The 18,591-nt window shown below is 26.6% G+C and overlaps 1 protein-coding gene across 4 annotated transcripts in view; it reads right to left on the bottom strand.

Annotated features, from left to right (window-relative positions):
• Window positions 1-18,591, bottom strand: part of LOC111624048 (zinc finger protein AEBP2-like) — a 125,173-nt gene that overhangs the window by 48,444 nt on the left and 58,138 nt on the right. For all 4 annotated transcript variants that reach the window (XR_002756507.1, XM_023366828.1, XM_023366829.1 and 1 more), the window contains exon 3: window positions 3,676-3,934. Coding sequence is in view for 3 of the 4 variants with exons in the window: in XM_023366828.1 (XP_023222596.1) it covers window positions 3,676-3,934 (259 nt within the window). In the remaining variant the exon portion in view is untranslated. The remainder of the gene's footprint in view (window positions 1-3,675; window positions 3,935-18,591) is intronic.

The following is an 18,591-nucleotide window of genomic DNA, read 5'->3' as shown; positions in this document are numbered from 1 at the left end:
GTTAGGTTTGAACGTGCATCCCCACTGTTTCCTTTCTTCTCTTTGCTGGAATCAGAGACGAGCTGCCATTTTACTCACCATAGGTAGCATTATCCAATTGTGCTTGCTTACTAGTGCAGTCTAAAGATTGGTGACACTTTGAATTTCATAGCAATTGGTTTTTGCAACAAGCACACTTATTTGTGGTACATGTATTTGTGGCAAAGATCTTATTTTCACTTTACCGAGTGCCTAGTAGGTAATGTGCAAATTGCCTGGATACTCTGCACATTATCTAGGTAATTTGAGAAATGGAACAATTTTCACAACTTTAATGGATCACCCTAGTTAATCTGCAGATTAGCTAGGTAATGTACACATTAACGACTTTCAAGCTTTAGTGGTAACAAATATAACAATTAAAACAGAACTTTTTCTTTTATTAAACTTGGCTTTAAGACACTGTTTTTAATTTTTAGTATATACTTTATGTTCTTTCCATTTCTCTTTTATTAATGCATTTTATTTAAAATAAATACAACAGATTAACATAGTTTGAAAGTTTAAAATAAACTCCAAATTTATAGTAAATTGACTAAGAAAAACAAGCCCAAATTTCTATTGTATTTATTTAATTTATTTTAAAAATTAATTTAATATAAAATATTTAAACAGGTTAATAACATATTACGTAATAATTATAATATATATATAATATATATTGTTTTTGTTATTGTGTACTCTCATTAACTTATCCTAATCTGAACTCTTAATCTGAAACAATTTTTTCTCCCCATTTTTCCACTAATTCTTTCAGCCAAAAACAAAAGTCAAATTATTTTTTATAAACACAATGAATTTGTAAAATTAATATGACCTACATATTTTAGAATAAACATGTGTACTAAATACAGCATAAATATCTTTTAAATATGCATATATATCTTTAGTTCTTTTCTTCATACAAATTATAATCCCACTTATCCAAACTTTTCTTTAAATAGAAGAATCCCATACTACAATTAGTATGAATTAGCAAGAGTACAATGTATTTGAAAATTTTATTTTTAAACCAATTTCTTAATGTTTGATTCTTGGTTCCAAAAAACTTTCGTAATTCCTGAAGGTTATAAAAGACAAAAATAAAAAAACAGATTTCTGGTTCTATTAAAGTGAATATTAGTTTTCTGTGGTATGTGTAATCTTTATTTAAAAGGTTGCTTACACAAATACTCTATAAAATAGTACATTTATAAATAAAATTTGTTGTTATAGCTTTGAAATTTGAAAATACAGTATTCTGAATTTTACATTCAATGAGTTCAATCCATTCTATATGTAAATGCCTGCAGAAGTTTGGAAAAAATCAACAAAAGATATTTGCAAATTTTAAAATTTAAGCTTTGCTATAACAATTGAATAGCATTAATATGCAACAAGAAAAAAAAAGCTAGTAGTAACTTGTTCTATACATTATATAACAGATTCTATTGTTATTAGTTTCCAAAAAATAATATAATTTTTTTTAGTGTACATAATTATAAGATCTTTTTCATTTTATGAGAGCTAATATAATCTATAAATATATTTTGTTATATTTACCTTTTAATTTTTATAAGAATAAAATGGATTTAAAGTACAGTCAAACCTTGGTTTTCGAACAATTCACTTTTCAAACATTGGTTCACAAACAAACTTTTAAACTCATATTTCCCCAAGTTGCCAAACAAGATATTCAGCAAGAGCCGACCACAGATTTAGTGACATGCAGATAGTCAAACTCCCTATATTTGCCATGTTAAAGAAAGTCAACAGCCTGACCAATCAACAATGGATTTTGATTCAGAAGATGGTGACACCTCACGTCATTAGAAATCACAACACAAATCATCAATGATGTTGCTATTTAAATTAGATTTTAATGCACGTACAGGAAAGATACTACTTCCATTTTTTGGTACATATCACAGTCGAATTTAATTATATTAATTAATAAAAACTGCATTAATTGACATACTCATATATTGTATGTACTGAATAAGAACTGAGGAAAATCAATTGAAAATGATCAAAAACGTTTTTATTTTAGTAAATTTAGTAAATTATTTGCTGGATTGTTAAAGATGTGTTTTTTATCGCATTAATTGACATTCACATAATATACATGGCATTCAAGAATTCGTATTTAAAGGTGCTTAAGATAAATTATTGATAAATAGCAAAAATTTATTATATATAATACAGTATTATATTATATATTACATTGCATTTGTAGGCATTTTTATGCATGAAACAGTTAAAAAAAAAAAAAAAGACTTTATTTTGAGTGTCACGATTGGAAAAATTTGTTTCGATTTTAAAACAACTTTTAGGAACAAATTATGTTTGAAAACAGAAGTTTGGCTATACACACAATTCTAAATAAATTTGCAATAAGAATATCTGAAAACTATTCTTGATACAAACCTCCCAAAAAATTTAGAAAGTAAAACATCTCTAAATTTTTAATACCAAAAAAAAAAAAAAAAAAAAAAAAANAACAATGAATACAGAAAATAAGTTTTCCACACAGACCTAAGGAAATACTACAGCTTAAAAAACCCAAGAAAATATTTGTAATAAAGATTAACTTAAGCTGGTTTAAGAATGATCTGAAGTTATCTTTTATAAAGGTTAATAAGCCTAATAATCAGAGAGATAAAAGAGAAAAGAGACCTTTCCCTTTGGTGCATAAAATTGTTTTTTAGGATGCATTAACATCATAAACATCAAATTTCTACAGCCATCCTACTTAGAACCACCATTCAAGTTTTTCAATAATTCACAGAAAAAAAATGCAAGAGACGACACTTATTCTTGGTAACATTTCATAAGAAGAAAAATGTAATAAAACAGTATTATTTGAATAAACTTTAAATTTATCAAATATTTACCAATAAATCATTTATTGATCCATTTGACCTATATTTTTATAATCTTATACAATATGATTTCAATTCAATTTCATCTGCTCTTAAAAATTTCAGCCAATAGTTTTTGAATAATTTTACCTAGCAAAATCTGAAAATGTTGACAATTTTTAAATAATTCAGATCTTTTTGCCCTTATTTTACTTGTGTGTTATCCACAATCCTACATAAAAATTACAGTTAAAATTAAATATTTATTTTATTCTTTTGTTTTATTTCATTCGATACTTTGTACAGTTCTCTGCTTTTTTTTGGTATTCAAGACAAAAAAAATTCCATTAAAATCCTAGGAAGCTAGCAAGTGATATAAAGGAATAGGTTTTTACAATATGTGGTGTTAGAATCCATGTGGCACTTCTGTTACAATGGTTTTGGTACTCAAGAATGGGATGGAAAGCCTGAAAATACTGAGGATTTTAATGGAATTTTTTATCTTGAAATAAAAAAAGGAGAGAACTGTATGCACTAAGCTGAAAAAATAAATTTACTTAAAAATACAATAAAAACACTTTTTGTTCCTATTGTAGCACAAAAGGATAACATAATAACCAAAAATATATGCAAATATTATACTTTAAATGCTTTTTAAAGTAAAGTGTTTTATTTATTTACTTAAAAACTACTTTATAAATTCAACTGTCTTATTTTTGAGTTGTTTAATAAAATTTTTAAAACATTTCAGTATGTAAAAATAAAAATTTTTTAAAATAAATAAACATTCTTTTACCTGCCATACACTTGCGACGATACCTAAGCTTTTTCTTCTTTATTAACTTAGTAGGTGTGTCATCTTTACTTCGCCCCACTTTGTTTCCATTTGGAGCAGATGCACTATTAAAATGTGAATTTACATGCCTTTCTAAAGCACTTTGAGATGTGAAACGTTGATCACACCTTTCCACAATACATTTGAAAGGTTTATTTCCTCCATGACACAATATATGTCGTTCTAACCAACTTAATGAACATGATGGGCGATTATAAACCTACAAAGAAAAAAAGCAAAAACAAAAACACATCAAATAAAAATTATTATTTTAATTTAATTCCTCATTTTTATCATGATCTTACTAATTTAAAGTACAGTAAATATATTATGCTTATTATGATTCAATTTTTATCTACACAGAGCTGACAACTATATAAGAAACAACAATAATATAAAAAATTTGTTACAAAATGTTCATATCAATGAATTTGTTTCATTCAATCCACAATAGTTACATATCTATTGAAATGAAAATAAATTTGATATAATTTATAAAAATAAATAATAAAATTTTGTAAACCAAAAAAATTTTACAAACATGATAATTAAAATATTGTCATCTAACTGATTTTAGTTACAAAATTAAAAATAAATTATAGCATACAAAAAATAATGAGTGCTACTTTCCTACAAAATATTACTAAATTTTTTCCTAATATCTAGTTAATAATTAAAACGTTCTTCCAGAATTAAATTCCATTAACTCGATATAAAACGAATTAAACTAAAGAATAATTTCCTAACATATACAGTAGAGCATCGATTATCCGACTCAATTGGGGACTCAGGTTGGTCGGATAACTGAAATAATCGAATAACTGAAAAGAATGAAAAAAATACGTTATTACTATAGTATATTAGTATATCGCTATTACCAACTTCGTGTTGAATTTTCATCGATGTTAAACCTAACAAAAATTTTTTTTTAAATAATAATCGTCACTATTGTATCGTTAAAAATTATTTTTAAATTATTTTATTGCTCACAAAACAAACAACCACTCATAATTAGAAAATTAAGTCTCGTTTAAATACTAGCCTCCCTTCAATGGTCCGGCTCGACCATTTGCCAGCTAAAACACGCAAAAATTTAACAAAAATAATATTAAAATAGCCAAGACATAGTCAAATATTGTAGTGCCACATCACTAGCGGACATTTGAAATTTGCTAACTAGAATGGTTGATTAACCGAAGTGACGGTTAATCGGGGGTCGGATAATCAATGCTCTACTGTATATATATGTTAAAAAAATTTTTCTGCTAATTTTAATGCTTTTTTTAAAAAATATTTTTACATTAAAAATAGCTATTCTAAAATCAAATAACATTACGAAGTAATCTATTAAAAACATTAAAAAATACACAGGATTAAAAGATTAAGTAAAAATCATTGAAGAGTCTAAAAATGAATTTACTTAAATTATTCAGATATCATACAATTATTAACAGCACAAGACTGAGTTTCTATACAGATAACAATAAAGCAAATAAAAATGCTGTTTTGTAATCTTTAATTTAAGGCACTTTTAATCTAATAAAATGATACTGATTTTAAATGTATAATAATAAATGTTTAGAAAATATCAATATTTCAGATAGAAATAAAAAATATGCATTGTAACAGTAATGGCAAAGTTGTCAACTCCAGGAGTTTTTGAATGAATATAGGAGAGTTATGATCTGTCACACTTATTCAAACTTTTTAAACAGCTTTAGATTTACCATCTGTACTTCATTTAAAAAAAACTTTCAAAATAATATATTTTCTAGAGAATTTTTTCAATTATACATTTTATATCAATTTGAAGTAGTTAGAAAGTTCATTATTAGACCAAGAAAGTTTGGGTTTACAAAATATTCCAAACAATTCCATTCAGTAGGGCATAAGTTAGAAATAGACAAAAATACTTATTTCAGAGTAAGTCATTATAATTTCATAGTCATATAATTTCAAATTCATCATAATTCATTTAATAATTCATTTCATTAAAATTATTTCAAATTTGATAAAAGTTAGCATCACAATAGTCAAATATCTACTGAAATCATATATCTGAAATAATTAAGATATATATTGATAATATGCTATTTACACTAAAAAATGAAGACATTTATAATCTGTGGGTTTCAATTATTCTTTGATTTTGAAAGGATTAAGGTTAAATTTATATAAAATCATTATCAGCATAACACAATGTAGAATTTTTACAATGTACATTTTTATGCATTTTCAAAACAGATAATTTCAAACTGTAGAACAATTTAAATATATGTGAAATTGATTTCATACTCTCATCAATAAAAGGTTTGGTATTAGGATAATAATATAAAAAAACATCTACTGAAAGAAAGGGATAATTTGATTAATCAAGTATCATACTTCTATAATATTTTATATCATAGTTTAGAATGAAATAATCACTCAAATGATCATTCCACAAAAAATGAAGTATAATCATTCTAAGACTTTACAGAATAAAAATGAGGCATGGTCATTCCATTCATATAATATTTGATAAGAGAATAATGCAGAATCATTCATTATTTTGCTTTCTAAAATATCCTGAAATAAATGAAATTCATAATACTCACACACATTTTTAAATCGAATCTTAAGCATATTTCAATTAGACTCAATTCTGATATTCATTCCAAACACATGGAATAAACATGAAAGATGCATGACAAGTTTAGCTAGTCAAGTAAATGCCAATTCATATTCAATAGAAGTAAACAACATTCCAATCATATATCCCTCACTGACTAAACAGAATATTACATTTGGTATTATTATATGGCTTAAAATGTGCATATCAAATATTAAATTTTTCCTTTTGAAAATAGAGCACTTCCAACCTCCTTATTCTCTTTAATTAAGAACTTCACTTCTATGCAAATGTACTGTACAAAAAAACCTGTTAACATTAAAACTATAATGTCTCAAAAACTGATTCCAATAGAGCTATGTTTTCTTGGAGAAAAATATTATAATTTCATACACTAAGCACTTATTGGCCAAACAAGTGCTAAATCTTCTAAGATATTCTTACAAATCAAGAAAATGCATAGAATGAAGCAGAAATTTTCTTAAGTTTTCATATCATTTCTCACCTATAAGCAGATCTCTAAAATAGAGCATTTTAGGTATGAAAGCATTAAACAGTACATTGACTATAATAGCATTTCAATAAAGTCACATTAATTAATTTTTAATCATAAATAATTTAAATGACTTTATGGCCCTGCTATTTTTTCAAATCTAAACTGAAAAAAAAAAAAATGCAAAACACCCATGTAATTCTTCACTTTACATTAAAGTACTATGTTCAAAAGTTTGAAATCAAAATAACAAATATATTTAAAACATTTAAACTGAAAAGCAATTTAATGGTGAAATGTAGAACAGAACCACTTTAAAACAGTTATTGTATTCATTAGACTGAATGCAGGTTAAATTTATCAGTAGTATTGAACATGAATGGAGTGTTGGAGTTGGGAGTTGAATCTTTTTATGGGGGTTGTAGTCAATTTTAAAAAATACAGATTTGAGAGTCTTGTATTTTTCCCATCCCTGATATTGAAACCTTTCAAACAAGCATTACTAAAGTATAAACAAGATTTAAGAATAAGGAATAATATTCTGTTTTAACTTTTAAGTTTTTTAACAATTATACAAATTCAAAAAAATTTATTTTTCTCATTAAAAAACTTACATTAAACCAAACAATTATGCAATCTACTAATTCTGACAGTAATAAATTTTGAATATCTAATGAGATGCTACTTTTCACCATTAATACAAATGGTTATTTGCATGAAGAAGTTAAAATTACTTGTAAAATTCACAAACTGGTGTAATTATATATAAACAAACAATTTGATAGTTAAGATTTGGTATAATATCTTATTTGAAGTTAAAATTCATGTGATATGTTGAAAAAGGTATTTTTAATGAGATTCTGATTGTGCTTTCATTAGATAAATGTACTGACTTCCTTACATTTAACATACAAGGCTTGTTAATAATCAAAAACAACTCTCTTACTCAAAAGTTGAGTTACAGCATAAGACATTCTTGTCATTCATTACGAGTTAAGACTGTCAAAATATATTTTATGATAAAGATATACAACATCTAATTAAAAACCATTCTAATGTTGATAACATGTCTTTATATTATAAAAGTTCAACTGGTGCAACTGCTAATAAAGATTATTTTCTTGTCTGGTACTCACAAGTCAGACAAGAAAATAATCTTATAGGTGTGGCAATGTTCCTGCAAATGATTCATAACATGTATACAAAGTAGACAATGTTAATTATATAACCTCTTGACTTCAAGTCCTTCTCAAAGAAAAGAAAAAAAAAATATATTAAAATTTTTAAAATTCAGTCATTAATAAATAATAAAAAAAACCATTCAAAAAAATTAAAATATAACTGTTTAAAGCATTTAATTTTTTGATGAAAATGTTTCAAAACTGACAAAAAATAAGCACTAGTTTCAAACAGTTCTTTCTTTGTACTCAATTGAAAGAGCTATTATACATCTTTATGATGGTTTTTCATCTTTTTTAGAATTTTTTTGGTCAAGACAGGAACTTTATAATATTTGCTTACTGGTCTTTTATGATGATATAATAAAACCAGCTTATATTTTACTTTTCATCTTAATCTAAAACTACTAAAAACAATTTCATTTAGAGTATAAAATTAAAGCTAACTTGTAAGATAATAATATTCAAATAATTAAAAAATATATCTTCATTGGTCACAAACATTGGAAATCTTAAATTTAAATTCAATATAAAAAGCTAAGTATTAGGATTTGCAATATTTTATAGATTTACTTATTCACTTTTTCTGTAAATATGAAATAATAAATGATGATATTGATAATGATGATGCTATTTGAATATTTGTTCTGTTGCTGCATTCTAGGGAAGTTAATATCTTAAAATGTTTCATTTATATTTAATCTATATTATGCTATTTTCTGCATTCTTTTATAACTGTTTTGAACATTTGAAGGAGATCCGTAACAAGATCAAAAATGTTAGTGGTAGTAAATTTCAGGATTGTGCCATCCGATTTCCAGATTTACAGTCCGTCAGAAAGAACACCATGCAACTCATTTATCTCAAATCAAGTCTATTTATTTTACAACTATTTACAGTATATACAGCAATACTTCTGCATACCAGAAACATCCAGCAAAAATTATACTTACTAAAAATAAAGAAAAAAATTAATGTTCTTGATGATTTTTATATTGACATCTTCAGGTTGAAGATGGATGAACATCAATGTGAAAATCTGAACTTCACTTTAAAACGCATGAAGCAATTATTTCATTGATTGAAAAATGATGATTATTTTTTAAGTAGTAAGATTAATATTGGGTTGAGTCATAAATAAGTTCCGTTAGCAAGTAGGTGTAAATGACTGTCGAATACTTGCCAGATGTTGTGTTGCTTCAACTGAGTTTTATTAGTGGCTATTAGCAAATAGTCTATAAATGTAAATTTTAACACTGAAGTGTCAATAATGTAATAAAAAATTGTTTCTGAATTCATTTAAAATGGAACATCTGAAAGTGCATGTACGCCATATCATGTTGTGGGAGTTTAAACTCGGCAATAACGCTACAGAAACAGCAAAAAAGATTTGCAATGTCTACGGCAGTGGCGTAATTTCAGACAGAGCAGTTCGAAAGTGGTTTACAAAATTTCGTTCTGGTGATTTCTCCTTAAAAGATGATGAAAGACCAGGCTGCTCCTCAGACTTCGATGATGACGTTTTAAAGGCCTTGATTGAGCAGAATCCACGGCAAACGACGAGGGAGTTAGCAGAGAAGCTGCACACATCCCATCAACTATCAATCGTCACTTCCAAAAGCTAGGAAAAGTAAGCAAGTTGGGAGTTTGGGTTCCACATAACCTCAGTGAACGGAATAAGGCTGACAGAAGGTCGATAGCTGCTACCTTGCTTTCTTGGCAAAAAGAGGAATCATTTTTGGCTAAAATTGTTACGGGAGATGAAAAGTGGATCACATACGAAAATGTTATTCGAAAAAGACAATGGGTTGACAAAAATGATCAGCCACAACCGGACCCTAAGCCAAGTGTGCATGGAAGGAAAATTTTGTTGTGTGTATGGTGGGATCGTCGAGGAATTATCCATTTTGAGTTGTTGCCACGCAATGAAACTGTTACTGCAAATGTATACATACAACAGTTAGAGCAACTTCGGCTAAAACTTCATGAAAAGCGCCCTGCACTTGTTAACAGAAAAAAGATCACCTTATTGCATGACAATGCAAGGCCACACACAGCAAAGATTACACAAGAAAAAATTTAGGAGTTTGGCTGGTCTGTTTTGCCTCATCCACCTTATTCACCGGACCTGGCACCAACAAATTTCCATCTTTTCCGGGCACTGCAGAATGCTTTACAAGGGCAATGCTTCCAAAATGATGACCAAGTTCAGGAGTTCGTCCAGGAGTTTTTTGATTCGAAACCACCAGAATTTTATGCAAGAGGAATTGACAAGTTGCCCGAAAAATGGCAAGAAGTCATTAATAATGATGGTGAATATGTGATAGATTAAAGTCTATTGCTGTACATTTTATTGGCAAATAAATTTCAGTTTAGAAAACGGAACTTATTTATGACTCAACCCAATATTTATAGTCTTACTTCAAAAATAGATCTCCATGTTTTGGAAAATGTATTTGTCTCCCTGTAATTTATGGCCATGTCCCGAAAATTAGCTTTGTATATTTTGAGAATAGCTAGATGTTTTAGATAACTCCAATTCCTACTAAGATGTATAATTCTTGTTTCATTGAGAAGTACTGTTATATCATTTTAGATGCAAATGTTGCTAATGTTGTGATGGAAATGACCTTTTGAATAGAATAATGGTGTTCCTTGATATGCTTGTAAAAAGATCAAACTGTTGCTCTTATGTAGACCCATTTCTTGTTGAATCTGTTGTCTATAATGGAGATAGAATATAATGAGAATGATGTTCGACCAGTTTCATCCTAAAGATGACAATTTAAAAATCATTGAAAATGTTTGTTTTTTTCTTTATTTTTAGTAAGTATAATTTGTGCTGGATATTTCTGGTATATTTACATGAGTTGGCCATATCATAATCATTGATCACTAATGAATAAAAAAGTATGAAGTAGGATGTACACATTAAAGTTTTTACACGCTATCCACAGTCTCTGGTTATATGTAGCACCTGCCAAATTCTGGCAGGTGCCATACTCTATCAGCAGAATAGTTTTTATGGATACAGTGCATGGACCACTCTGTTGCAGCTAGAATGAGACATGTTGATGGAAAAAGTTAAACCTTGTGAAGGTTTCTACAGTTTCTGGAACAAGTAAAAATAACAGGAAGACATGCCAAATAAATAGGATTTCCCAACACTATTTCTGCAGCAGCATTGTTATCACACCAGTAATACAGTAAAGAGCATTGTTGTATAACAAGATTGGCTGTTTTTGTAAAAATGCACTTCTCATTCAGAAAAGTGCAGGCTTTAAGAGATGTTTAAGGAATTTCTTGTACAGGGTCAATTCTTATAGACAGACATCATTATAGTTCAATAGTAAAGTTTGTGTGCTCTATTTGTGAAAACAGCTCTGCCAATGTAGTACAGTGCCTACCAGATATTTGGCAAAGGATGCTGTACATGGCCAGAGACTATATGGAGGACCTGTATGGATTTGATAAGTAAAATCCACTTCATACTTTTCTATTCATTAGTGATCAATAACTAAGACATTACCCTCATATCTCTGTGAGAAAATGAACTGACAAAAGTAATTTATATTAGCACTAAGAAAGGCATTTTATTTATTATTATTTATTGCACTGTATTTATACTTTTTTATTATAAATAACTTTTTTAAGTCTGTCTTTCAATCATTCCTAAAACTGCTTACTTTACAGTATAGAGAACATAAAAAACAAAGTTACAGATTCTGAAAGTTTTAAATTAAACTTTTAATACAAATACTTTTTGGCTGGCAATACACACACAAAAGTACAAATATACAAAAAATTTGTTTTTGTTTTCCATTGCAGAGAAAGTTCTGTTTGTGCTATTCATAATAATTCAAAAAAAGATCATATACAATTTGTATATTACCTTTCTGTTTAATTTACCTTTGTTTAATTACCTTTTTGTACAAATTTGTTTTATGCTATTTCATCTTTTTTCAATTCTATAATTTGTTTAAAATTTCACTCCCAAGATGCCATATTTTTTTAAATCTCAGATAATAAATTAGCTAAACTTTGTGTTGATGCTAGCTACAATCTTGTATTTTAATGAGTTGTCTTTTATATTGACAGTTTAAAATTCTATTTCATTTGTTAATAATCATTTCATTATGCACAAATTTATAAATATTTTGCTTCTGAATAAAACTGAACTGAATATTATATAAGTCTTTATCAGTATTTTTCCATGTTAGTGATTTTTAATATCACATTTTTCTTGGTTATTTTATAAATATCTATTCTTTATTTTTTTATCATTTATATTATTTTGTTGATAATATAATTAAATAAGTATTTTTTTTCATGGAACATGTTTCATATATACACCCAAATGTATCTTTTAACTAGTTTTACACTTGATTATTAAATCATAGAGACTTTCAGTATGTAGAGTACTATACCTTATAATTTTAAATGTAAAGTGTTTGAAGAATAAATTATTACAATGTTATTATTTGAAGTTAAAATGCTGCATTAGTCATAAAATTTAAAGATGTTTTCAAAGCTTCTACGATTCATTTGTACAAAAAATAAAAATTGGGTTACTCACATTATGATTCATTATTTTTAACATACAGACTGCACATATAACCAATATCCTGCAAGAAAAGACTACAAGAAAGCAAATGTTTTCATCCATATATAACTGGCACAAATATGTTCAGTGTTTATTAATGTATATCCAGTTTTGAGTAGTTGTATTTTTAATATATTTACTTATATATGTTATTTCCTTCATAAATTATACAACTTATAAATTTTTAATAATTTTTTGTATAATATTAATTTTCTCAATATCCTCAAAGCAAATGTTCAAAATTCAATGCATGCTTAACAAAAGTCTTGAATGATTATCATCATCTATGATGCAGAAAATATGCTTTCAAGCATCAGTTAATGAAATGAATGCTAAAGTATCACCATTTAATAAAATTTGAAGAAACTTAAAAAAAGTAATTTAGATAATTCAATAGAAGTGATAAATAACTAAAATATTTTTCCAAAAACATAAATATTCTACATACGAGATAATTGCTGAACAGGTAATATAAATACTTTTTAATGATAAGTAAGTTATTTAATAATTTTGGAAATGATCAGGTTAGTAAATTTTTTATTAATTGGAATAATGTAAGCATTAATTAATTTATTATTAATTAGAATAGAGATGTAAACATGATACTATTATCTCTTGTTAATTTTAATAATAATTAAATTTAGATTCAAATTTCACTTTTTTCAAGAATTTTCTAGACTTCTAGTTTAGATTAGAAATCATAATAAAAAAAATAAATGTATGAAAAAATTAACAAGAGATTAATAAATCTATATTAGAGTTTCTCATTTCCCGGTCTTTTGCTTGTCCCAGGATTCTGGGATAAAAGTGAACTGTTTCCCAGGAAAGAATTAATTATTTTTAAGATATACAAAATATCTTGAAATCAAATGGTATAATTATTTTTCATTTTTTAAAGTAATTTAATATGTTCTGTAACCTCCAAAATCATATTAATAATGCTATGTAAGATATATAATAAAAATTACCTTTGAATTACATAGAAATTTTCACAAATAGAAAAAAATTTATTAAAGTTTACTGGAAACTGCATACACCAAAAACAAAAACAAAAAAAATGCTTTGAATTGAGTTAAAAATTAAAAAAAAATGAACTTAAATCAAACTTCTAACTTAGAATGTAATTTTTGTTTTTTAAATAAAATATAATACAAAATATTGTAAACTTTTATAAGATTTTAAAAAGCAAAGATGGTCAATACTCCAATCACTCAATCTAATTCTTATTTTAGTAATGAAAAGTCTTGCTACCAAGAATACTCTCTGATTCAATTGATGGATGTGATTGGAATCGTGTTTAATACATTTAAGAGAAGACAGATATTATGTATTTTTTTCACCTGTAGCCTGGAAGATTTCTAGTTCATTTCAAGATTGTAGTACTTCTTTTGCTCTCTAGTATTCTTGATTTGTCTACCTCGGCTGCTTTAATTAATAGCGGCATCAAGCTTATAGCTCGATAATTCGGCAATATGTTTTGCTTTAATAATCAGGTTTATAAAGAAAAACTTTATATTTGCAGGCTTTGTACTCATTTGTAGCTACTGGGCATGGTTAAAAATTAAGACAGTATAAGCACAATTATTCCAGATATTACAGGTAAAGAACTTTGAGAGTCTTGCCATAAATAAGCTACATATTGATTATTGACCATTTGTGACATGCCATAACAATCAAAAATTAAAAAAAAACTAATAAGTAGGTTTAAAATTAATAAATACAAATGTATTCTGACAGTGTATGAGTTAATTATGCTTTCTATTTGAAAATTCCTCAACCTTAATACAAAATAAGAAAAAAGTGAATTTTTAAGAAATTTGCAGGATTTCCCAGGATAAGAAAAGTTTCCCGGGTTAAAAAACAACCAGGATCCCGTTTGAGAAACCCTAATCTATATCTAACAGCAAATTATTCTAATTATTAATAAATATACAGCTCAACCTTTTCTGGAATTAAAAACTATCATGTTTTCTTTATTCTAATAAATCATCAACTCTAATGCACATCTGATTTTTGTGATGTCAAAAACCTAAAACAGTTTGTGAATGTAATGCAGACACTATACCATCAAACATGCAGCTACCAGAAGTTAATGTATTCAAACAGCAATAAATGCATTTTTGATAAAACATTTTATTGTCAAATTTAGTGCTTCACATCACAATGTTTACATTTTCAAATATATTCATTTATGACTATCAGATAGAGAAGATCTACAAAACAGTCAAAATTCAGGAGTCAAAATTAAAATTAAGTCATATGATCAACATTTTAATAGCAAGATTTCATGTTACTATGCACAAGCATGAAATTTTTCTGATAATACATCCAGATATCACACTGAAATATCTAAATTCATGTTCTTAAGCACAGCAGACAACTTTTCACTTAAACTTAGCTTCATAGGAGATCTGTCTGTTGGACATTGCTTACTTGGTTTGCTTAGTTCAAAAGACCACCAAAACCAAAATTAAAACAAAGTGGGTGGGACAAGGGACATGTACCATATCAATACTAATGATGTAATACATGCAGATTTCCAAGAAGCAATGTAAATAAGGCAGTATGAGACCAGAAAAATCCAAAAGATGGGCATTAGAATCAAGAAAACACAGTAGTGACAAATTTTCTTGCCTTTGGCTTATTCAAGTTCTAGATATATCAGTGCTCATTTATTTTGAATAAAATTTCAATACTTGAATCTAAAAATTCAAACAAACAAAACATCAGACTTTTATAAAGTAATTCCTTCATAAGAAAATGTATTTCTATTAGAACTTATATAAATTTATATATAGCTAGCTGCAAGGACCCGCTTCGCTGGGCAAAAAGTAACGACAGTGAAGATTAAGATAATTACATTATAGCCAATCTTACCCATTTTCACAGAATGCAAGAATTAGGTCCCCTGTTTCTAGACTAATTAGAGAATTTTTACATGAGTCTAAAAATATGTTCGATTTCCTGCAAAAATTGCCTGTAAATCTTGCATGCCGCTTTATACTAACACTTCCTTTGTTACTCAATACTTCCATTGTTAACACTTCCATTGTTACACATGTTCGAAGTCAACCACTTTCAACCTCATATCTCCCGCACCCTTATAGCACAGAATGCAAGAATTAGGTTCCCCGTTTCCAGACTAATTAGAGAATTTTTACGTCTGGTCAAACAAACTATTTTCAATTTGATCAATTTTCTGTAACGTTTACAATCATTCTATAATCAAACCAATTCAAATTTAAATTCGAATACGAATTCAAATTCAAAAATTTTTTAAATCGAAATAGAAAATCTTCCACTTTCAACCACTTTGAAACCCATATTTCCCGCACCCTTATAGCTATCGATACGCAACCACCATAGTGCACGAATGGAGACTTGGGGCTACTACCACATACAAACACCATTCATGTGCGATGTGTAGTTTTGGCTGAAAAGTGAAATATAGGGACACACACGTCCATTTTTATATATATATATATATATATAATAAGCATTACATAATCTTATGCTTACTTTATATAGCATTCAGTACATTAATTAAAGGGAACATAAAGTGCATTTAATTATGATAAATAATCAAAAAGTTTGTACATTTGTCAGTCTTCATCCCTTTATCCTATCAATGAATTATACAATAAAATAATCCTTATATAGAATTTAATCTTAAGTATTCAATAGAACTAGATAATATTGATTGTTGATATTTTTTATCAACAATCATTATATAACTTTTTTTTAAATCAACAATTGAGTTTTTGGAATTATGTCACCAACAGAGGGAAGTTTCTTTAAATGAGTTTTGCATATTGAGGCAGATGAAAACGCCAGATAAAGACTGACTTTCTCATAAGATATTCCTGAAATCTGAAAAGTACAAAATGTGAAGACACTTTAAATTTATTTTATTGCTTGTTCTGTTTTTGTGAACTTTAAATAAAAAATATTGAGTTGTTTAAATAAGAAATTACCCAATTATTAATATTTATATATATTTAAAAACTGACTTCATATTAACACTAAAAATTACAGGTGGGGAAAAAACTATCCATTTGTTATTGTTAAAAAAGATAAAAAAAAATTAAAACAACTGTATTTTCACTTAATGTTATAAAAATCAAACTAAAAACTGATTCAGTTGAAAACACACATACTTAATATAAAAATGAAATTATTCTTGAAATATCAGATTTATTGATTCACTTAAATAATCACGTTTAAAAATTTCTGGGCATCAATAAACTTTTGTTGTTTTTGTAACTTTTATAATTTTATCTTCCAATTCACATAAAGAACAAACTGTTTGAATAAAGAACAAGTTTAAACACAATTCAAATATAAAATAAACTTTAAAATAAATATATTTAAAAAAGATAAGTATTTATTTTAAAGTCCCAAAATTCAAATTTTTTATTCATTTGAACAGTTTGTTCTTTTTATAATTTTATCTATAAAAGTCTTTTTAAATTAAAATGTTCTGTTCCAACTTTCATTTTAGTGTTCTAATTCTATATTCTTTTAATCAAACCTGACAATGTCCATTGCATATAGTTAAAAATGTTTTAAGTAAAGATTTTTGATTTTTCTGGTATTTTGGTGTGTTGTATAACTCTGCTTATGGTTGTAACTAGTATCTTATATCTGACTTCTCACAAAAAGTTTCAAGAAACAATCAAAATAAATTTTTTTTGACCCCTGGAAATTATTTATCATTATTATTTAGGCAAATTAGTTGAATTTATTGCAACAGATTATATATGTATGTACTGTACAGTTAATGAAAATACCAATCAAAATTTATAATTTACATTTTAAGTTTGATCGAATTTATAAAAATGCAAAAATTTTATTGGGAAGATTTTTGTTTATAGAGTTTTTGCTTAAATATAAATTAAAGATAATGCATTTTCATGTACATAACTCATGCTGGAATATAATCTATGATAGAGCATACTCCATAAAAAAATTGCTAAAACAAAAAGCCTTTGCATAATCTTCCCCACAATATACTCTATGCCTGTAGGAGCAGCAATTGTTCCACAGACAAGAGTTTATAATTTAATTTAAAAGCAACATAAAACATGCCTCGTTACATAATCCACATTCCTTTCAAATTATCTTTTAAACACAAAAAATCTTAGGAATAATCTGCATAAAAATATAGTAAATGCAAAACAAATGTCCAAGTCATGCATTTGAAGAAGATATCTAACATATGTAATATCTTTAACATATTTAAGCTATAATTTTATTTGTGAATCATAACCAACCACATAATTCACAGTACACTAATAATTTACAAAGAATTAATATAAATTTTTGTGTATTGTATAAAAAATGTCTTTCCGTAACATTGTGTTATATTAAGTGTGATACTGAACACAATGTATTTAAACTCCAAGGAAAATTTTAGACATTCTACAATATTTCTTGGAGTTTAAATAAAGGCATTCAAACATGTAGTGTGGCTTCCTAATTTACAGAACATATGATATCTGCTACTGAGAATTTACATAGTAATATCCAAGAAGTGAGTAATATTAAATTTATAAAAATAATAATCAATAAAGATAATACTGTACTTTAAAATATAATGTGAAATTTTAATACGGTAGAACAAATACTATACAACCTATCAAAGTTGCCAGCATGCAATATCTAAAGTTGATTAATACTACATATCATTTACACTAGAATGATTATTCTATGTGTATTTAATTATTTATGTTTTAATATAATGATTTTTATGATGATTATATGGAATATTTATATTATATTATATAAATTAATAATATATACATATATATTCTAAACAAGGAGTTTCTTATATAGTAATGGTATTAAAAATTAAATGAAAGATTAAAAAATAAACAACAATGAAAAAATTGAATGATTTATAATCAGAAATTTGTCCAATTTTAAATCATGCAATTTGTCCAATTTTATCTATGAATGCTTTAAGATCAATAATTTTTCTCCTAAAATTTTA

Source organism: Centruroides sculpturatus, unplaced genomic scaffold, assembly GCF_000671375.1.
Source record: "Centruroides sculpturatus isolate CEXI.00-Female unplaced genomic scaffold, Cexi_2.0 scaffold323, whole genome shotgun sequence".
Lineage (NCBI taxonomy): Eukaryota > Metazoa > Arthropoda > Arachnida > Scorpiones > Buthidae > Centruroides > Centruroides sculpturatus.
The sequence above is the reverse complement of the archived record's forward strand: the minus strand, read 5'-3'. Positions and strand labels throughout refer to the sequence as shown.